This window comes from Lynx rufus, unplaced genomic scaffold, assembly GCF_022079265.1.
Source record: "Lynx rufus isolate CCGP_SWC_20201006 ecotype Redwood Valley unplaced genomic scaffold, mLynRuf1.p SCAF_8, whole genome shotgun sequence".
In the NCBI taxonomy this organism is placed as follows: domain Eukaryota; kingdom Metazoa; phylum Chordata; class Mammalia; order Carnivora; family Felidae; genus Lynx; species Lynx rufus.
Genome location: NW_025814896.1, coordinates 26,998,534 through 27,021,302, shown reverse-complemented (window position 1 = coordinate 27,021,302; position 22,769 = coordinate 26,998,534). Strand labels below are relative to the sequence as shown.

The window sequence follows — 22,769 nt, the reverse complement described above, 5'->3', positions numbered from 1 at the left end:
GAGGAAAGGAAAAGTGTGAGCCAGAGTATAAAAAGCACCCCCCCTTTTTTTGATGTATGGTTTCTTTGTCTCACAGACAGTTTTCTAGTAGTTAAGTACCCAGGACTTTCCCCAATCAGTCTTGCTTAGGACCAGACAGCGTCCATCGCTCTCCTGATCTTGCTCTGAGGTCATTGCTTTATGTACTCCCAGGTTCATTCCGTTTTACCTTGTCTTGACATCCTATGACCTTTCTTTGTATTTGTCTCACTCATCGGATGTCAGAATTTGAATTATTTACTACTATGATAAGGATATTCTTCTGTTGTGTCGTCAGCGTATCATATCATAACCCCTGTCCAGCCACCCCTAGATCAGCCTTGGTTGTTTTGGAGTAACACTGTTGGTGTGGTGTGTTAGCTCAGCATTAAGTTGCCACTCTCGGGATAAAAGTTATTGTTGCTCCCAGCTCACTTAGCTAATTAATTGACTTTTTGAGGGTGTACTGTGTGCTCAGATTGGTATTAGATACTATGGGTATTCAGATGTATAATGTTCTCGTGGGTTTTCTGGTATGTTTGAGGACAAAGGACTGATTCAGATTGACAAGTGACAATCTGAACAAGACACGACCGAATTGGAGTCCTCTAGTGTTATGTATTGTAGGCGCCCTGGCAATGTAGAGGTGAGGGAGATCAGTGAGGCTTAAGACAAGCAAGGCGTGTCTTTGTGAAGCAGAGGGGACACATACTGGCTCTTGGTAAGCAGAGTGTGGTTAGACAAGAACTAGAACAGTCTTGGTGCACAGAAGTTGCCCACTTAATATCTGCAAGAGGGCATTATCTAAATTGACTACACAATTGCAGATATGAAAAACTGGATGACTTCAGCTAGGTCGGTCAATTTGTTTAAATTTTAAAATTATTTAAATGATGCTTAAGTCTGTGTGTTCCAAGGTTAATAAAGTTGACTTATCCTGCATTTGCAATTAAGCTTCTCCGGGAGACCGGATTAGGTGAGAAAGTCCTTCATTTTTTGTTTAGGTGCCAGGAGATGATGAGTTCTTCTGTGTCCCCTATATATTTTTTCCTTTCAGCCTCTCCTGGGTCTTTTCCCTAATCCTTTTTGAATTGCTGGTGAAGGAAGGAAGAGGAGAGACCTAGATGCCCTTTGGCAAACTGAATTGTCTTTGCAATGAGTAAAGTTAGGAAACAGAATTAATTGACTACAGGGAGACTGAACAGCCCATTCAGTTCTGTAAATAGATCTGTATTTGAGACAGACATAGAGCTCAGAGGTTTTAAGGTACTTGGTGCAAAAAGTATAGATAACTGGGAGGGGTTCTGAGTTTGTTTGCACAGAGAAACTTGATTGGGGAGCAATTAAAGATTAGTGAGAAAGGAGCTTACTTTGGAAATATATAAAAAATACTATATCTACTCATTTAAATAGAAAAAGGTAGTAAAAGTTTTTTTTATAAGTGTGCCTACTTATAAGTGCCTACTTTATAAGTGTGCTTACTTATTATAAGTGTGCCTACTATTTGTCCTGAGGTTTGAATAGAAATGCCCTCTATTACTTGTTGGTGTCAGTGTTCCTAAATTGCAAGATTTGGAAAGGTAGTTTTAAAGTGGGAATATATAATGTCAAAGACACCAGAAGACGGCAAATGTATACTAAAATTTAAGCTGAAATGACAAGAAGTTTGGCATTTGGGGTAGATTTATGCTATTTAGAACTTAGCTCTCAGAAGCACTCTTTGGTTTGGAGAGTGGCTGGCTATCTCTGGTGTTATGCAGCCCCTTCCTATTCTCTGTTAACCATCTTTACTATAGAGATTATGAACCTGTTATATCACCTTTCTGTTTCTTCCAGGTTCTTGATAACAAGTACTTGCTAGACTTCAGGACTTCAGAAGAGAGGTGAAAGAGTACGTTGCAACTCTGAGTCAAGTCTATAGGCAGGTGGACTGACTGATGGATTAAACCACAAGTAAAGCTGAGTCTACAGTGAGTTACATTAAAAAGGAATAAGAGGAACATTAATATATTAGCATCAAAAGTGTTTAACTTTAGGGGCACCTGGGTGGCTCAGTCAGCTAAGCATTCAACTTCGGCTCAGGTCATGATCTCACAGCTTGTGGGTTCAAGCCCCACATTGGGCTCTGAGCTGACAGAGCCTGGAGCCTGCTTCGGATTCTATGTCTCCATCTCTCTCTGCCCCTCCCCCCTTACGTTCTCTCTCTCTCTCTTTCTCTCTCTCTCAGAAAATAAATAAGTATTAAAAAAAATTGTTTTAAAGTGTTTAACTTTAGGGGTGCCTGGTTGGCTCAGTCGGTTAAGCGTCCGATTTTGGCTTAAGTCATGATCTCATGGTTTGTGGGTTCCAGCCCTGTTTGGGCTCTGTGTTGACAGCTCAGAGCCTGGAACCTGCTTTGGTTCTGTCTCCCTCTCTCTGCTCCTCCCCTGCTTGGTCTCTCTCTCTCTCTCTCTCTCTCTCAAAAATGAGTAAACGTTAAAAAAATATTTTAAAGGTATTTAATGTATCTTAAAAAGTAACATATTTGGGGAAAAAATTATTTTTTCTAGGTTTATTTACTTAGAGCGAGTGCAAGTTGGGGAGGGGTAGAGAGAGAGAGGGAGAGACTCCCAAGCAAGCTCCACACTGTTGGCACAGAGCCCGACCCAGGGCTTGAGCCCACAAACCATGAGATCACAACCTGAGCTGAAATCAAGAGTCGAATGCTTAACTGACTGAGCTACCCAGGCACCCCAGAAAATTTATTTAATATGGAAAAGCAAAAGAAATAAATATGATTCACTATTTTACCTCTTAGATAAACTGTTGCTAACATTTGATAGATTTCTTTCCAATTTTTTTTCTGTGCCTGTATTTGGTTTTAAAAAGTCATACACTAAAAACTTTCATTATTTTTTTTTTCAACCTGATTAGGTTATGAACATTTTTTCATGTCAATAAAATTTGCTACAACATAATTAAAAAAAATTTTTTTTCAACGTTTATTTATTTTTGGGACAGAGAGAGACAGAGCATGAACAGGGGAGGGGCAGAGAGAGAGGGAGACACAGAATCGGAAACAGGCTCCAGGCTCTGAGCCATCAGCCCAGAGCCTGATGCGGGGCTCGAACCCACGGACCGCGAGATCGTGACCTGGCTGAAGTTGGACACTTAACCAACTGCACCACCCAGGCGCCCCGCTACAACATAATTTTAATGGCTACATGGTAGTCCATTAGATGGTTCTACCATAGTATTTTATGCAATGAAATCCTTGGTGAAAAGAATGCATATTTTCAAGACTTTGGTACATAATGCCAATTGCCTCATGGGAGAATTGTGCTGATAAACATACCCACTTAGTAGCGTATATTCACACAGGCACAAATTTATATTTTTAAACTATGTAATACATTCACGTGGCACAAAAATAAAAATAATATAAAAATATTTATAGTTAAAAATCTTCTGTCGCTGTCTGTCTCACTTCCTGGCATCTAATAGGTAATCAGTTTTTGAGGTTCTTAGGTACATGTGTATCTACATCCCAAGAAAGATACCCTTTGAAGGATGTAAGTCTTTACAAGACTGAGTGATTGAGGTTTGACTAAGATTGTAACCTCCTGTAGCCCCACTGTCAACCCTTACAAAACTCTTTCAGCTTCTTGTGTTGGAACAGCAGAATACTTGGATATTCTACAAAGATTTCCTTTTAGTATTCTACAGAGATCTGTGTTATTATTTGGTAATAATATTGCCATTATTTGGTAAATGGCATCATTGATTTTTATCAAGGTCCTATTAGTTGTATAAGAGTAGATTAGGGTTTATAAAGTTCTGTGGATAAATTAAATCAGAACTGAGTTTGTAATCCATAACTCACAAGTTTGGGAGAGAGTCGATAAAAAAAACTACATTTGCTTGAGGTTTCTGGACAGTGATGAATTACAACAAGTGTCCATGTGTCCTGTGCTGACTTCTGAGTGCTTAGACAGTGAGGGATTGTCATTGGATTTTAAATTGACCCAATTTTGGAAGCTTCATGGATCTGTTTCGGTAAACAGATCCAATTTCAACGTAGAAGTTAGCAAACATAAATGTGGAAACACAAAGTCCATTTACTTCCTTCAGACTTAGTTTGTGACTTTGATTAACAGTTAAAATGACATGCTGGATTATGTTGCCATTTACTGACTCCTGCTAATCCCTTATGTACAAAAAAAAAAAATGTAGGTAAGATGAAAATAACTCAACTCTATTTAACTTGTGGTTCGGTAACAGGATCTCTTTTCCCTTGTGAAAGTAGGAGAGGGTGTCCCTGGGGGAATGGCACCATTTGGGATGGGACCATTTACTAACTACACTTCTAATGAAGTCTTGACTTACTTTGTTTACTATGTTACCAGTTGTTTAAGTCATGATTTTTCTTCCAATAGGAATAGGTTAAGATGCAGCTCCCAAACTGGATAGTGAAGTGCTTGAGAGCATCTGTCACACCAAAGTCTTTGTTTTGTTTAGGAGCTGCCAGTCCACTGTTCCAGCTTTCCTTAGAACTTACCCTTTTGCAGTTTTCCCCCACCTCCCCTGAACCTGTGCTTTTTGATTTATAGAGCTTGTCAAGGCTAGTTATTTTTGGTTTGAGAGTGAAGAGGGACAGGACATGATCGAGGTTAATTTCAGGCGAATGTGGAAACAAATTACATTGCTTCTTTTGCAATCTTCCTCAGTTGTGTGCTTTTCCCTCATTTGTTTCCCTTTTCCATTTATCTCTTCCCTTAGAAAAAGTCAGTATTCATCCTTGTAGAACTCTGTAGGTCTGTCTGTATCTCGTTATCTTGTTGTTGCTGTGTTCTTTGTGCATTTCTTTCTTTCTTTCTTTCTTTCTTTCTTTCTTTTTTAAAATTTTGATTTGAGTATAGTTGACACACAATGCTGCATGAGTTTCAGGTGTACAACATAGTGATTCAACATCTCTGTAGCTTATGCTATGCTCACCACTGTTTGTATCTTTTATGCATCACTTCCACCAGGTACCCTTCTCTGACCCTCCTGTTCCCCTTCTCTGCACTTCCATAGTGCCTTTGGTTTTCTTCTATTATATCACGCATCACCCTGTATCACAATTGTCTGTATTTTCCACTCAAATGTGAGTTTCTTAAGGGAAGAGATTCTATATATGCTTTTAGTCTTTGTTTTTTGGAAACAAAAATGAGCTATGTGATATGATGATGGCACTTAATAGGCAGTTCTAAAAGGAAGCTAAGTGGTTCATAATATGGGAGAGGCTTTTTCCTCAGTTCTCTTGTAGGATTATTGGTCTGAAAGAGCTATTCACTCAGATGGTTTCTAGTTTTGCAGGAATCTAGAGCTGTGGTAGATTCAGATAATTTTGAAATGTGAAGCTGATTCTCTTCCTTGGCAGTCTGATTTGTTTGGGAGAATGTGGTTGACGCATGTGCCTTTTTTCTTTCTTTCTTTTTTTTTTTTTCTTCAGTGAGACCTGTTGACAGAAATTCAATCTTGATAAAGGGGTGCAGGAAGGCATCCAGTTCCCATCATGCCTAGGTCTCTTTCATTTAAACAGTTGGCCCAGACTCTGGCCTGTTCCATTTCCCACTAGGCCTTGTGCTTTTTAATTTTTGAAGGTTTTACATCTTAATTTTATTATTTATGGGAGAAGCAATGTGGTAAAACCGGCATAGCTGAGTAGTTACTTTTGGTTTTGTTCATGTACTTGTGCTATCACCTTTTATTGAAGAGAGTCAGACTTCTCAATGGATTTGTATTTTGTTTACTTTTTCCCCTTTTTGGGGGAGTTGGGGAGGTGGGAATGGTCTCCTGAGTTGGCCATACTGGACCAAAAATAGCTTTTAAAAGAAGCCTCTTTTTTTTTTTTTTTTAATTTATTTATTTTGACACACAGAGAGAGAGTGCACAAGCAGGGGAGGGGCAGAGAGGAAGAGAGGAAATCCCAAGCAGGCTTCACCTATTGTGGGGCTCATGCTCATGATCTGCAAGATCATGACCTGAACTGAGATCAAGAGTTGGATGCTTAACTGATTGAGCCACCCAAGCATCCCAAAAAGCTTTTTTAAAAAATGGTCATGTTAGAAAAATAATATTTCAGTTTTAAAATTTCACCTAAATAAAGATTAAGCATATTTAGGTTTGAGCCCCTTGCCTTTTGACCCCCATCAATCAAATGTACTCCTAGACCTCAGAAGACATTTCTTCTTCTGATGCTTAAATACTGTACTCATGGTCTCTTTTACTCTATAATATCCACTGAGAGGTTCAGACTAACTTCCGTCTTATAAATAGCAAAAACTTTATATGCAAGAGTACAAACTAATAAAAGAGAAATTAAGAGATGGTGATTTACTTTATGGGATGATTTAGCTCAGAGTTTTCCCGGTGTATGTATGTATTTACTTATTTATAATTTTTTTAATGTTTATTTTTGAGAGCGTGAGCAAGCACACAAGCAGGGGAGGGGCAGAGAGTGAGGGAGATACAGGATCCCAAGCAGGCTCCAGGCTCTGAGCTGTCAGCCCAGAGCCCGACGCCGGCCTTGAACCCATGAACCATGAGATCATGACCTGAGCCAAAGTCGGACAATTAACCAACTTGAGCCACCCAGACCCCCTATCCAGTGTATTTAGAATAGGGTTTTTAATTTAGCAGTGTTCTTTTATCAACAGCTTCTCAGGATGCTTAGTTTTGTGTAAAGCAGAGTTAATTTTTGCATTTGACTGACAGTATGATTTGGTTATCTACCTCATCTTTGAAGGAATATTTATAGGAAACACCTGTACATTATAGCGACCTGAGATTTTGGAATCCCACAGACCTGGTCTTAAAACTTAACACTGCTACATACTAGTTGGTGATCGTGGAGTGGCTTAATTACTCTGGGCCTGTTTCCTTATTTGTAAAAAGGTGATGATGATATCTACCTTGTATATTTTTACACTTTAAATGTGATGGTTTCTTAATTTTAAAAATGTATTTATTTTTAAATTTTTATTTATTTAAGTAATCTGCACACCCCCTGTAGGGCTCAAACTCATGACCCTGAGATCAAAAGTCCTGTGTTCCTCCCACTGAGCCAGCCAGGTGCCCCAAATGAGATGATTTATGTAAAGTGCCTAATAAAGTGGTTGGCCTGTAGTAAATAGTATTTGGAAGTTATTGTCTATAAATGGTTTTATCCTTTGTGCCTTGACATTTCACATTGATCTACATAAATCTCTATTTTTTAAAATAAATATGAGAGGAAATAAATAAATAAATAAAAATATATACTCACATGCACACAAAGAGGCACCTGTCTGGCTCAGTCGGTAGAGCACACAACTCTTGATCTTGGGGTCATGCCCTACATTGGGCATAGAGATTACTGAAAAAAAAAATTAAGTAAATAAGAGAGGTTAGTGGATAAGGACACATCCTTTAGGGCCTACTTGAATGCAGATGCTGGCTCTGCTATTTCTTAACTGTGTGATCATGAGTAAGTAGTAAATCTCTCCTTGCCTCAGTTTCCTTGTCTATAAAATGAAGACAATAATAGTACCTACTTCATAGGATTTTTGTGAGGATTTAGTGAGTTAATTAATACATGTAAAACATCGCCAGGAGTGTCTGGCATGTCATAAGTACTCAGTAATTAATAGCTATTATTATTTTTTTTTTTATAATTTTTTTTTTAATGTTTTGTTTATTTTTGAGACAGGGAGAGACAGAGCATGAACAGGGGAGGGTCAGAGAGAGGGAGACACAGAATCTGAAACAGGCTCCAGGCTCTGCACTGTCAGCACAGAGCCCAACGCGGGGCTCGAACTCACAGACCGCGAGATCATGACCTGAGCCGAAGTCGGCCGCTTAACCGACTGAGCCACCCAGGCGCCCCAATAGCTATTATTATTTTTAAGTTTATTTTGACAGAGAGAGAGAGAGAGAGAGCATGAGCAGTAGAGGGAGAGAGAAGAGAGAGAGAGACAGAATCAATCTTACTTAAGTAGGCTCCGTGCTCGGTCCAGGACCCAGACACAGGAATTGATCCCACAACTGTGATCATGACCTGATCTGAAATCAAGAGTCGGATAGATGCTCAACTGACTGAGTTACTCAGGTGCCCCATTAGCTATTATTTTTAACTTTTTTTTTCAAGTTTGTATACTTAAAAAAAAAATTTTTTTTTAATGTTTATTTTTGAGAGAGAGAGAGACAGAGCGTGAGCGGGGAGGGGCAGAGAGAGAGGGAGACAGAATCTGAAGCAAGCTCCAGGCTCTGAGGTGTAAGCACAGTGCCACCTGATGCTGGGCTTGAACTCGTGAACCTCAAGATCATGAGTCAAAGTTGGAAGCTTAACTGACTGAGCCACCCAAGTGCCCCGCAAGTTTGTGTACTTTTTATTAAGTCAATACTCAGGAGCATTTTGCTTTTATAAAGAAACATTAAAAAAAATAATGTGTAACATTTGGATAAGTGAAGTTAGTAGCCAATTTCAGACCCTGTAAATGGGAAACTTTATTTCCAAAAATCAATAGATTTAACAATTATTGCTGGATTACCAAGTGTACTTAATAAAAATCCCAGAGGGGCGCCTGGGTGGCGCAGTCGGTTAAGCGTCCGACTTCAGCCAGGTCACGATCTCGCGGTCCGTGAGTTTGAGCCCCGCGTCAGGCTCTGGGCTGATGGCTCGGAGCCTGGAGCCTGTTTCCGATTCTGTGTCTCCCTCTCTCTCTGCCCCTCCCCGTTCATGCTCTGTCTCTCTCTGTCCCAAAAATAAATTAAAAAAAATAAATAAATAAAAAAAAATAAAAATAAAAAAATAAAAATCCCAGAAAGTGCAGTGACTTATGGACTGTAAATGCCACTTTAAGGGGAAATAAGTACTGCTTAACCAGTTCTTTAAACTGAAAAGATATTCATTTATATAATAAGATGTATTCAAAGAGTTCGTATAGTGAAAAGTCTTTCCCTGACTCAGAACTCCTAGCTTTCTTTCCAGACCCAAATACTGTTAACACTTCTGTGTCTCCTTCCACAATAATCTATGTATGTACAAAAGTATACATGAGTATATATTACCCCTTTCCTTCTTTTTAACATGAATGAGAGTATGCACTTCTACATTTGACTTTTCTCACCTAATAGCCCTTGGAGCTCATTGTGTACATATTACCACATATGCAAAGTTATCTAATATTAAATTCTCTAATATTTTATTATACGATTGTACCCTAATTTATTCAAACAGTCTTCTATTGGTGGAATTTTTGTTTTTAGTTTTTTGGCTTTTATGAACAATGCTATCGTGCACTTTCTTATACTTACGTATGCATAAGTACATATCTGTAAGATAAAGTTTTACACTTGGCAAGACCTATCAAAAACATGCACTTGCTCTCCAAAGAGGGTAGCCATGTAGCTCCATAATTTAAAAAAGAAAAAAGAATGTGAGGGGTTATATCTGAATACTTTCCAGGTGGTTTTTTCAGTGGCATGCTTTGGTGGAATCATGGTTTTTAGGAAGCTAAGTGGGGTTGTTGCATATTACATTCCTGCCTCTTCCCTCCCCCAGCTTTAGTTGTCTTCATTGCATTCCTGCCTGGGAAGTGTTCCCAGTGACCTGGGTTAGGCATTAAGATCATGGGAATCCAAGATTTTCCCATGTCTTCCAGCATGTTTGTTCACAAGAACAGGAAAACTTCCTTGCAACAGGGGAATTTTAACCACTGTCAGTCACTGGGGAATCTTTCAGTGAGGGTCCTTTGAATATAGATATGGTCAAGGGGAGGAGAGGCAGTGATATAGTAGTGCATTGTATAGTACTTGAAGTGCCTTCTCATGTTTATGGGAAGTAAGTAGGCAGAAAGATACAGTGCCTCTCCTGTTGTTCTACACATGTAGTAAATGCCAGAGACAGGTCTAGAATTCTGGACTTCTTTGTTGGGATTGTTTTGGGCTATAAGTGACAGAAAATGTGACTATAATGGCTTATTCAAAAAGAGTATTGTCTGGAGGTAGATGGTTGCTGATATTTGATCAATGGTCAGTAGCTCAGCAATATCAGGGCCAGTGTTACTTTTTTGGCCATCCACTTGTATACGTGATAGCTGCTCTATCTCTAGCTATTACATTTGCCTTTAAGGCAAGAAGAAGGGTTGAAGGGAAAGGGCAAGAACAAGGGCTGTGGCTATATCAGGAAAGTAAGTTTTCCTGTAAATCCCTCAGCAGATTCCTACTTCATTCTCATTGGCCAGAACTGTTCTGGCTACACTAAGCTTAAAAGGTGACTTTTGTTATGGTGTGCTTCCTACCATTTTGATGATGTTCAATGAAACATATTTAATCAGTTTGACTTAAGTGATATTAATTTCTAATTCTCTTTTTTTTTTAATTTTTTTTAACGTTTATTTATTTTTGAGACAGAGAGAGACAGAGCATGAGTGGGGGAGGGTCAGAGAGAGGGAGACACAGAATCTGAAACAGGCTCCAGGCTCTGAGCTGTCAGCACAGAGCCCGACGCGGGGCTTGAACTCACAGACCACGAGATCATGACCTGAGCGAAGTCGGCCGCTTAACCGACTGAGCCACCCAGGCGCCCCAATTTCTAATTCTCTTTATATTTAGAGTTTATAATTTAAATATTGTATACTATCTTATTTTTTGAGTGCGCCAGAACCTTAGCTCCTATCTAGATTTTAAATTCCTTTGTGTCTGAGACTAGATCTTCTACTTTTTGTGTAAGACATAGTCTCAACTTGAGTATTAATGAGAAAGGAGCTCCGATATCATTAAGCCCATATTTAAGGCCCCTAGTGAGTGTATAAGAGTGGACTGCTAACAAATAACTTAGTGAGTTAAATTGATTAATGAAGGTAGACATAGAGAGTGAAAACTTTAAAATGAGAATAATAAAGACTCCTCTATTCAGGGCAAAAGACTATGGAGAATGGATTTACTTGGATATGCAGTACTCTTTTCTATGCAAATAGAGGCCATAACTATGTTAATATGCCTCTTTAATTCATAGGGTGAGAGGGCAGAACAATGTGGAAAGAACATTGTGTTGATGTTAGGAGCCTCAGTTTTGGATCTAGTTCTGCCTTTACATAATTGTATGATACTGGGCACATCATTCTCTCTTCAGCTTCCTCTTCTAGAATGGGAATAATAATTGCTGCTTTACGGGATTGTTGGAGAGTATTTGAAATACTATGTATTTACTACTTCATGGCACCTGGCATGTATAAGTACTTTTGGTAACTGTTTTTACCATGATCATTAGTATTATTGTTGTGTTGATCTTGGAAGAGCCTTTTTTGCTGTAATTAATCCTTATCTATAAACTGCAAAAGTTAGTTATTAAGATTCCTTCTGATTCCAAAATAATCATGTTTCTACACTAAGTACCTCAACTGGGGCATTGTTATAAAGGTATCTGTGGAGTTCTGGCTGCATTGAGTTCATAGGAGAGACCATGGAAAGATGAAGTTCTCTGGTGTATGGATTGATGTCACTATGTAAACCAAATAATTATTAGAATAAATGTTTCTCAGGCACTCAAGTACCTTCTGAATTACCCCAATCCACTGAGAGAAGCTAACGAAATACTGGCCAAACCACTGAGCAATGAAGTTGGGTGTAACTACTCTTATGATTTATCTCAGAGCATAGGTATAGTTGTATACTATAAAGACAATGAGTGCTGAGGGTTATTAGTGCCCAGAATTGGTGACATTGTGGGGAACTGGCATACCTCTGGTGATCTAAGTTCCTTTTTAGGAACGGTTTTACAGTTTGTATCAAGAGTCAGCAAGTCCACTTCTAAGAATTTCTCTTAAGGGTAGGGGCTCCTGGGTGGCTCAGTTGGTTGAGCGTCCGACTTCAGCTCAGGTCATGATCTCATGGTTCATGGGCTCGAGCTCCGCATTGGGCTCTGTGCTGACAGCTTGAAGCCTGGAGCCTGCTTGGGATTCTGTGTCTCCCTCTCCCTCTGCCCCTCCCCCAGTCATGTTCTGTCTCTCTCAAAAATGAATAAACATTAAAAAAAAAGGAATTTATTTTAAGGGCATACTTAAGGATGTGTACAGAAATTGAACTACAAGGATATTCTTCTAGTAGTATCTATAAAGTGAAAATATTGGAAAATGCCTAAAAATAGGGGATACGTAAATTATAGTATAGCTGTCAGTTGATGAAATATCTATATATATATTGACATGGAAAATGCTCACAATATGTGAAGCAGATTTCAAATATATGTGTGTATATAGAGAAAAAATGAGAGAGAGAGAGAGGGAGACAGACTGGAATAGTGTGATATTGTAGATTATTATTTTTTATAGGAGCTTTTTTTATGATTTCTTTAATGAGCATGAATTTTTATAATAAAATAAAGGCTTAAAGGTACTTAATTTAATAAATGTGTATGCAAGTAATTAGTGGTATCTACTTCTCTTCCAAGATACAGAATACTTTAAAGTACATGTTGTTCCCTGGATGAAGACAAATGGCTCATTGGATTTCATAGGGAAATTATTTGCCAGTGAGTGTGTCCTTCAGACTGTTTTTGAAACTACTTCCAGATATTTTCTTAACCGTAAATGGCTAGAGTGGGGGCTGACTTTAAACCTACACAGGTTTCTACGGGAGAGTGTAAAACTTTGTACACCGGAGCAGGGATGGGCCCATACCTTTGACTTGTTTCTTTGACCTAATTTACATGTGGTGCCTTTTATGTGTGTGTGTGTGTGTTTTTTTTTTTAAGATTTTATTTTTAGCAGTCTCTCTACCCAGTGTAGGGCTCAAACCTACAATCCCGAGGTCAAGAGTGGCATGCTCTACTGACTGAGCCAGCTAGGTGCCTCCTTTTATGTATTTATTTATTTTTTTTCAAATTTTTTAATGTTTGTTTATTTTTGAGACAGAGACAGAGTGTGAGCAGGGGAGGGGCAGAGAGAGAGGGAGACACAATCTGAAGCGGGCTCCAGGCTCTGAGCTCTCAGCACAGAGCCCGATGTGGGGTTTGAACTCACAAACCGAGGGACCGTGACCTGAGCCGAAGTCAGACACTTAACTGACTGAGCCATGAAAATATTTCCAAGGAAAGAAAACCTGTAGTTGGCAAAACGTACTAAGTTTTTACTAGGTATAAGATACCGTTCTGAGAACCTTGATGGTTGAGGTATACACAAGTGAATAAAATCTGTCCTTGTCTTCAGGAATTTACGGTCTACTAGGAGAGGCATTTGCATAGTTAACTAATATAAAATTGAATGGTAAACAGCATTATGGCCTTGGAGAGGTAGCAATTAGTATGATAGGTAGAAATTGGGAAAGTTTGTAGAGAATTGAATTGGACTTTGAATAATGAGTAAGATTTTAGTTAGTAGGTGTAAAATTTAATGGTGTGTTTCAGAAATTGGGTTATTCAGGGCAGAGAAAGAGTAGTGGGATGTGGGAGAGGCTAGAAGTGAAAAAATGGTAGGTTGAGGGAAAATAAAATAATGAATGTCAAACACCTAGTATGGTACTTTGCCTGGCATGTTGTAGGCACTCATCAAACTTTGCCTCCCTCTAATTCCAACACATTTATCTTCAGGAATATCTTCAAGTTACCAAAAAAGAAAAGTTAACTTTGGGGCACCTGGCTGGCTTAGCCAGTAGAGCATGAAACTCTTGATCTTGGGGTTGTGAGTTTGAGCCTCATGTTGGGTGTAGAGATTGCTTAAAAAAAAAAAAAAGTCTTTGAAAAAGAAAAGTTAACTTTTAGTTTGGTTTGAAAAATAAGGTGTCTTGTCCAGGTTATTTTCGGAATTGCAGATGTGGTAGTAAAATCAAAGTAATTGCTGGGGAATCAGTACCTTAGATTAATGCACAACCAAGTTTCTGAACCATTTCTTTTCATTAGAAGGTGATCTGTTGAGAAGAGTGAGTACTGGGAAAAACCTGCTCTTCTGTGCCAAGGCAGGGGACAATGTCACAAGTTAAAACTTCTTATTCCTATGATGCTCCCACGGACTTCATCAATTTTACCTCTTTGGATGATGAGGAAGATACCCAAAACATAGATTCTTGGTTTGGTAAGTGTCTGCTTTTTCAGGCCATTTTAAGGGTTAGTAGCTCGCTTTGTTCTGAGTACCTTTCAAAAAAATAGTAGGAATTTCAAGAAAATAACTAAAATACAAATTATTTTCTACACCAAGATATTTTATCATTTATGATATGATAGAAATAATTGAAATGCCCAGTGTCTTAGGAGTGGGCTATCAGTGTTATTTTGCAGTTAGGAATAGTAAATATTTAAGCATTAGGGATATATGGAAAAATCCAGATGAAACAAAGTTGAGTGAAACTCTAAGATTCAAAATATGTCTGTAGTGATAGCAGCCACATAAAAACTTGCTCTACTGTCATTGGGCATAGAATCTAGTATTACAGTTAGGATACTGACATTGATACAGTCTACCCATCTTACTCAGATTTCCCCAGTTTCACTTGTACTCATACTCATTTCTGTAGTAAGTTCTATGCAATTTTATCACTTGTGTAGGTTTGTGTATCTACTCCCACTGTCAAGATACTGAACAGTTCTAACATCACAGGCATTCTTGTGTTGCTTTTTTATAACTACAGTTACTGCCCTATTGCTTCCCCTCACTGATTCATTTTTAGCTGGAGGGATTATGCTACTCAGAACCCAATCCCCAAACAGAAATGGGATTGCCTGGTGTTGAGTCATATGATTTGATGCAAACCCTGACACCAGGCCAATAATAAATAAGGATGTGGTTATGTTTTTATAGTATTTTGGAATAATATGGTGAGACCAGTGATATGTCAGGCTAGTAGTTGCTAGGGTCCCTTCATTTTATTCTTTCTCATATACTTATCTTCTGTATTTAAAAAAAAAAAAAATGTGATGGGAGAAAAAAAATAAGTCCATTACACCTGCACTTATCACTTACAATGCAGTGTCCACGTGTGGTGGCACATGCCCTTCTCTTGCAAAAGGCCTTTAATGGTATCCGTTGGAGAAGGGGTCTCTTGGAAGTGGTGTGGAGGAAAGGTGAAGAGGACCAGCTGCCCTATAAGGATCTTCCCACGTCCTTGCATTACTGAAACCTTGAGGAAGACAACCCTGGGTTGTCTATCTTTTTTTCTAAGTTTCTTTAAAAACAAGATAGAAAATATTTGTACAGCGAAACTGGTAAATACAATGTCGAAGAAAAAAATTAATCCTACCATTCTTTCAAAACCACCTTAGTTCTAATACATTATTTTCTAATTCTCTTCCAAATAATCATATCTTTTTATACAGTTGCACTCTGATTGTACATGCACAGTGTTATTGCTGGAGCTCACCACATTCCTGAAGCTTCTGTTTGTTGGTAGGCAGTTGGTAGAACAGATGTTTCACTGCTTTGCCCTCACTTTTGGGCACAGGAGAACCTAAGGTAAAATCCCTTGGGAGAGCCTAGCTCTGTTCCATCCTCACACACCCACTTCTTACCAACCAGTTGAAAGAGAACCTCAACTCAAACAGACCATAAGATGTCTCTTGTAAGCCCTGCAGATCTTAATAGCTACAGTTTTCTTTAAGAGGAACATGATGTATTTAGGTGGTAGATTAGGCCAGTTCATGCTTATATGGTCCTAAATGTGTATCAAACAAAGATAAGTAGCTATTCACAATGCAGAGTCTGCACTTCTCCTTTTCTGTAATACATTGTTCAGTGTTGCCAGTGTTACAGTGATAGTTTTTATAGTCTCTATCTCTGACGTATAATGTGTACTCATTTCATTTTGATCACAAGAACTTTGTACTTGCCAAATGTGCTGGAAGCGTACTAGTAGGGGCTTTAGGCCCCATTTACAAGTGCATAGGACTGATTTATTTTGCTTCCTTGCTGGTTGTTTAAATGATGCTCTTTTTTTTTCACAGAAGAGAAAGCCAATTTGGAGAACAAGTTTCCTGGGAAGAATGGCACAGGAGGGCTTTTTCAGGGCAAAACCCCTCTGAGGAAGCCTAATCCTCAGCAAGCTATTGTCACACCTTTAAGACCAGGTAAGAAAGAACATCTTAGGAAAAAGCTCTTTGGTAGAATGGTGGAACAGTGTGTTATGGGCCTGAGGGATCTGGGGGAATTACGTAAATGTTGTATCCTTTGGTTTATTATTGGTGAAATGGGCCAGTTTCACTTTATGGTGAATGTGACACTAATGATGTACTACACTTTTTTTTTTTTTAATTTCTTGGAACTTAAGCTAACATAGACTTTTACTGCCAGATACAAAACTCTTTTCTTTTTATGACAAGATTTAACATAACATAACCTGACTCTGGCTGGGAAACAAAGCAGTAGGAGAGAAGAATGTACTGCTTGTCATTGCACAAGAATTCTTTGAGTCATGTATCTGATTCTAAAAGATAATTGGCATTTAAACTGGTGGTTATTAAGTCTGCAGAATATTTTCTATTTGATCAGAACAAAAGAAGCATTTTTAAGAGATCATAAATCCTTAAAAATTACTTTTTTGAAGTAACAGCCATATTTAGATATGATTCACATGAACAAATCACCCAAAGTGTACATTTCAGTCTTAAAAAAAAAAATTTTTTTTAATGTTTTATTTTTTGAGAACAGAGAGAGACAGAGCGCAAGCAGGGGAGGAGCAGAGAGAGAGGGAGACACAGAATCCAAAGCGGGCTCCGGGCTCTGAGCACAGAGCCTGATGCAGGGCTCAAACCCACGAAAGAGAGATCATGACCTGAGCCAAAGTCAGACACCTAACCAACTGAGCCACTCAGGCTCTCCATCAATGTTTTTCACAGTACAGTCATAGAGTAGTTGTACAACCAATACCACAATCAATTTAGAACGTTTGAAAATTACTCTTAATGGATGAATCTGAAACTGGCTCCAATTAGACCGTTAAGTAGAGGAGTCATACCAGGAAATAACTGTATTTCTAGCAAACTTTTGTAGTTTACAAAGTCTAAGCTGCTAGGATGACTTTCAAATAATTAACTCATGAGTACAGATGATATCTATTGAATTTGGGATTAGGGCAGGGACCCTGAACTTTTGCATCCATCGTCTTAGTTGCAGAAGGGGTTAGAACTGTATGGCATGTTTCACTTGCCATGCTTGGAATGCCTGTGGCCTCAGTGCTGCATCCTCAGGTAAATTACATTAGTTCATTAGGCATGGCAGATTTTCTGTTGCCTTGGTGGTCTTTGTGCTCTTCTTGAATTGAAAGAGTATGTACTGTTACCTAATTTGTCTGGACCACTTTCAGTTGAAGACTGTTTTGTCAACAGTGTGCCCCAAAGCAAGAAACTTCTGTTGGGTCTGTCATGTGGCAAAAACCATGCACATTGCTTACGTGCATGCCCCTTAGGCCCCTCAGAGTCTGTGTTCTTTCATATTACATATTTTCACCTGTCTTACAAGTGTTGTTCCCTCTGCATTCAATTCCTAATGTAATTGAAAAGTTCCTATTCATCATTCAAGGTCCAGCTCAAATACCCTTTTTTCTCTGATTCCTCTTATTGTGTTCTCAAAGCACTTTTCATACCTCTATTTTAATTTCAATTTTCTTTTGTGTTGCTAATACAAAAAAAATAATTGATTTTTACATATTAATCTTTTATCCTGCGACCTTCTAAACTCACTAGTTTTAGTTTTTTTTTAATAGATTCCATCAGATTTTTACATAGATGATCATATCATCTGCAAATATGCCTTTTATTTTTTTCTTGCATACTGTACTGGCTAGAACCTTTAGTAGGATGTTGGATAGGAGTGGAAAAGGTAGACATGCTTGTCTTATTCCTGTGCGTTCAGGCTTTTACCATTAAATATGATGTTAACTGTAGTTTTTTCATAAATATCCTTGATCAGGCTGAGGAAATTCCCATCTATTCCTATTTGCTGATAATTTTTTATTTGGAATGGATGTGAGATTTTGTCAAATGCCTTTTCTGCTTATATTGAGATGATTATATGATCATTTTTCTTTTTTTGGTCTGTTACTGTGTTGAATTACACTGATTTTCCAATGTTAAGCCAACCTTGCATTTCTGGGATGAACCCCAATTGGTCATGATGGTATTTTTTCTTTGTATGCATTTTTAGGTTGTTTGCTACATTTTTGTTGAGAATTTCTGTATATATTTTTCATGAGGTATATTGGTCTGTAGTTTTCTTTGTGATACCTTTGCTTGTTTTGATAAATACCTTACTCTAAATATTCCCTTCTTTTTTTTTTTTTTTTTTTTGGAGGAATTTGTGTAGAATTAATATTAGGTCTTACTTAAATGTTTGGTAGAAGTCACCATTAAAGCCATCTGGGTCTGGACTTTTCTTTGTACAATGGTTTTTTTTTTTAATTTTTTTTAACATTTATTTATTTATTTTATTTATTTTTTATTTTTATATATTTTTTAATGTTTATTTATTTTTGAGACAGCGAGACACAGAGCATGAACAGGGGAGGGTCAGAGAAAGAGGGAGACACAGAATCTGAAACAGGCTCCAGGCTCTGAGCTGTCAGCACAGAGCCCGACGCAGGGCTCGAACTCACAGACCGTGAGATCATGACCTGAGCCGAAGTCGGATGCTTAACCGACCAAGCCACCCAGGTGCCCCAACATTTATTTATTTTTGAGACAGAGAGAGAGAGAGAGAGAGAGAGAGAGAGAGAGAGAGAGAGCATGAACAGGGGAGGGTCAGAGAAAGAGGGAGACACAGAATCTGAATGAAACAAGCTCCAGGCTCTGAGCTGTCAGCACAGAGCCCAACGCGGGGCTCGAACCCACAGACCACAAGATCATGACCTGAGCTGAAGTCGGACGCTTAACTGACTGAGCCACCCAGACGCCCCTGTAGAAAGGTTTTTAACTACAAATTCAAATTTTTAACACTCTCATCTTGAGTGAGTGTTGGTAGTTTGTATTTAAAATAATTTGTCCATTTCATCTAAGTTGTTGAATGTTCATAATGTTCCCTTATTATCCTTTTAATATTTACAGATTCTGTGTGGTATCACCTCTTTCATTCCTGATCTTGGTAATTTGTCTCTGTTTTCCTAATCAGCCTGGCTAGAGATTTATTAGTGTTACTGATTTTCTGAAAGAACCAACTTTTGGTTTCGTGTTGTTGTTGTTGTTGTTGTTGTTTTTCTATTGCTTTTTCTATTTCATTGATTTTCATTCTGCTCTATTAGTTCCCTTCTTCTACTTACTTTGAGTTCAATATGCTCTTTTTTTTTTTTTTTTCTTAGATGGCAGTTGAAGTCATTGATTGGAAATCTTTCTTCTATAAATTTCCCCCTAAGTACTGCTTTAGTGGCATCCCACAATTTTGGTGTGCTCTGTATTCATTTTCATTCCATTCAAAATACTTTTAATTTCTTTATTGCTATCTTCTTGATCCATGTGTTTTTTTTTTTGAGATATAATTGACATACAACATTGTATATGTTTAAGGTGTTGATTTGATATGTTTATATATTACAACATGACTGACACCTCTATCATATCACATAATTATTTCTTTTCTCTCATTGTGAGAACAATGAGGATCTTGTCTCTTAGCAACTTTGAAGTTTATAATACAGTATTGACTATAATCTCTATGACTGTTATTGTTGACTGTAATCTCCAGGATTTATCTACTAGTTCCAAGTTACCTAAGTGTTATTTAGAAGTGTGTATTTAATTTCCAAATACATGTGGCAGGGGGTGGCAGTTCCAGAAATCTGTTATTGATTTCTCGAGGGATTTAATTCCATTTGGTTAAAGAATATATTTGTGTGACTTGATCTTTTTGTATTGAGACTTGTTTCATGGCCCAGAATATGGTGTATCTTGGTAAATGTTCTGTGTGCACTTCAAAAGAATGTATATTCTGCTGTCATTGGGTGGAGAGTTACATAAATGTCAATTGGGTCAAGTTGGTTGATGTTGCTCAAGTCTTGTATTTCCTATTGATCTTCTAAGTGTACTATCCATTATTGAAAATGGGTATTGATATCTTCAACTATTATTGTTGAACTGTTTTTCCCTTTAATTTTGTCAGTTTTTCCTTCATGTATTTGGGGCTTTGTCATCATGTATGTATGTGTGCGTGTATATCTATATATACACATACCACGTATGTATGTATGTTTGTAACTGTTACATTTTCTTGATGAGTGGACTGCAACATATTTTTGTTAATGAAGTTTTATTGGAATACAGCCATGCACATTTGCTCATATATTAAGACTACTATATTCTTACCGATTTTTCTGTCAACTTGTTCCATAAATTAGAAGAGAGAGATTGAAATTTCAGACTATATTTATGGATTTGTCTATTTTTCCTTGTACTTTTTGCTTTTTGTATTTTAAAACTCTGTTATTAGGTACGTAAATATTTCAGTTGTTACCGCATCTTGAAGAATTGACCATTTTATCATTTTGAAATGATTGTCTTTATCTCTGGTATTCTTTGCTCTGAAATCTGCTTTGTCTGATACTAATATAGCCATCCCAGCTTTCTTTTGATTAGTGTTAGCATAGTGTGTTGATATTTTAAGAACATTTTTTGTAGGGAGAATATAAATTTTTTTATTCTATTTTAAGATTTTATTTTTAAGTAATGTCTACACTCAACATGGGACTCAAACCTACAACCTTGAGATGAAGAATCACATGCTGTACCTACTGAAACAGCCAGGCACCCCTATAAAATTTTTTATGTTAAATTTTTTATATTAAATTTTTAAAATTTAATCCTCTCTGATTTTAAATGGGGTAAGTGCCTCTGTTATAGCCTTGACACAATATATTATCATTTTTTTGTTTCTTTTTCTCCCCTCTAGGAAAAAATTTCTTTAGGCGATGAGCCAAATGATTGTTCTCTGGAATAAATAATGCATGAAATGTGTTTTCATAGCCTGACTTTTCTTCCCTCTTATCTGGTTGAATTTTTTGTCTTTTGTCAAGGCTCTCAGTTCATAAGTTCATAAGCTATACCAGAAAATGCTATTTCTTCCATGAAGACTTTTTTTGATTATTCTTGTCTCCTTATTCTTATAGTACTTTTTTGTTTCTGTTTCATGATGGCCATGGTAACATCAGAATACGTTATGATAAAATATCTCCTTCCCCTTTCCACCCTTAGATTCCCTTTTCCCAAATGCTGTATTTTTAAACTCTTAACTGTTTTTAATTTGTGGAGGAGAGAAAAACCAATGGTTATACCCATAATGCCTAATAATATGATTATATCAGCATTAAAAGGCAGAGATACTTTTTTCTGAGGTGATGACTTAGGCTGGCAGATAGGCCCTGGATACTTGTTTCTGCTTCAAGCAAAGTAGATTTTATAAATTCATCTTCTGTATAAGATTTCACTGGAACTAAAGGTTCCACTGCTTAGAGGGGCTTTATACACACACACACACACACACACACACACACACATGCACATACATATAGATGTGTCTCTCATATCTAGCTTACTTCCTTGGAATTTGAGTGCTGACTAGTTTTTGCTCTTCCACAGTTGACAACACTTACTACAAAGAGGCAGAAAAAGAAAATTTGGTGGAACAGTCCATTCCATCAAATGCTGCTTCTTCCCTGGAAGTCAAGGGAAACACCTCAAGAAATACTCCAGCACAGCCACAGAGGTAAGACTGTTTTAGGGCTCCAAAGTGGTTTTTATGTTAATAATGTTCACAGAATAGTTACTGTCAGGATACCTACTATGTGTCTCATACTATATTAGGCTCTTTATTTTACCTCATTTAATCTTCATAACATTTATGAATTGTAGGTAATATGCTTAACTTATTGATAAGGACTTAGAGGTACTAAGTTGCTTAAAGTTTATTGGTTCCAGAACCCTTGCTATTTGCACTATCAATATGGATTGCACTTTATTTGTGTGGATATATGACAGACTTTTTTTTTTTCCTATTTATATATTATAAGTAAACTTCATAAGGGCAAGCATTATGTATCCTTACTGTGCCTAACAGTGTCTGGCAGGAGCAGAAACTGAATATTTAAATGCTTGATGAATGAATAGATGGGTGGATTAAGCTGCAATCTTGGCACTGGTGAACTTAAAACAGTTAATGTCTTTGAATGTTGTATTTGCGTCAGTATCTTTTTTTTTTTGATAACAAAAATACCATGTTTGGGAGCTGTCAGTATTAGTTGCCTTCAGATGGCACTAATCAGAAGAATATTCAGGTTAGGTTTTTTTTTGTTTTAAACTTTCAACATCTAGGGGCGCCTGGGTGGCGCAGTCGGTTAAGCGTCCGACTTCAGCCAGGTCATGATCTCGCGGTCCGGGAGTTCGAGCCCCGCGTCGGGCTCTGGGCTGATGGCTCGGAGCCTGGAGCCTGTTTCCGATTCTGTGTCTCCCTCTCTCTCTGCCCCTCCCCCGTTCATGCTCTGTCTCTCTCTGTCCCCAAAATAAATAAACGTTGAAAAAAAAAATTAAAAAAAAAAAAACAAAAAAAAAAAACTTTCAACATCTAATAATTACCATCCACTCATAAAGTTTAAATTGTAAGACCGTTTATTGCTTTATACTTTGATGTTACCTAGAATATCCTCAAGGAAGAGGGATGACAGATAATATTATTTTATATTCAGAAGTGATAAAACTACCATTTGCAAAGCCTCATGCTGGTATAAAGGTATTACCTTTTGAGATTGGTATCATACAAGCTTATCCTAAACTTTTTTGGTAAAGA

At 37.7% G+C, this 22,769-nt stretch overlaps 1 protein-coding gene across 2 annotated transcripts in view; it reads left to right on the top strand.

Annotated features, from left to right (window-relative positions):
* Positions 1-1,860: 1,860 nt before the first annotated feature.
* Positions 1,861-22,769, top strand: part of TPX2 (TPX2 microtubule nucleation factor) — a 59,072-nt gene continuing 38,163 nt past the window's right edge. For both annotated transcript variants that reach the window (XM_047069373.1, XM_047069372.1), the window contains exons 1-4: positions 1,861-1,988; positions 13,919-14,090; positions 15,953-16,075; positions 21,566-21,692. In XM_047069373.1, the coding sequence (XP_046925329.1) occupies positions 13,985-14,090; positions 15,953-16,075; positions 21,566-21,692 (356 nt within the window). In that variant the 5' untranslated portion in view covers positions 1,861-1,988; positions 13,919-13,984. The remainder of the gene's footprint in view (positions 1,989-13,918; positions 14,091-15,952; positions 16,076-21,565; positions 21,693-22,769) is intronic.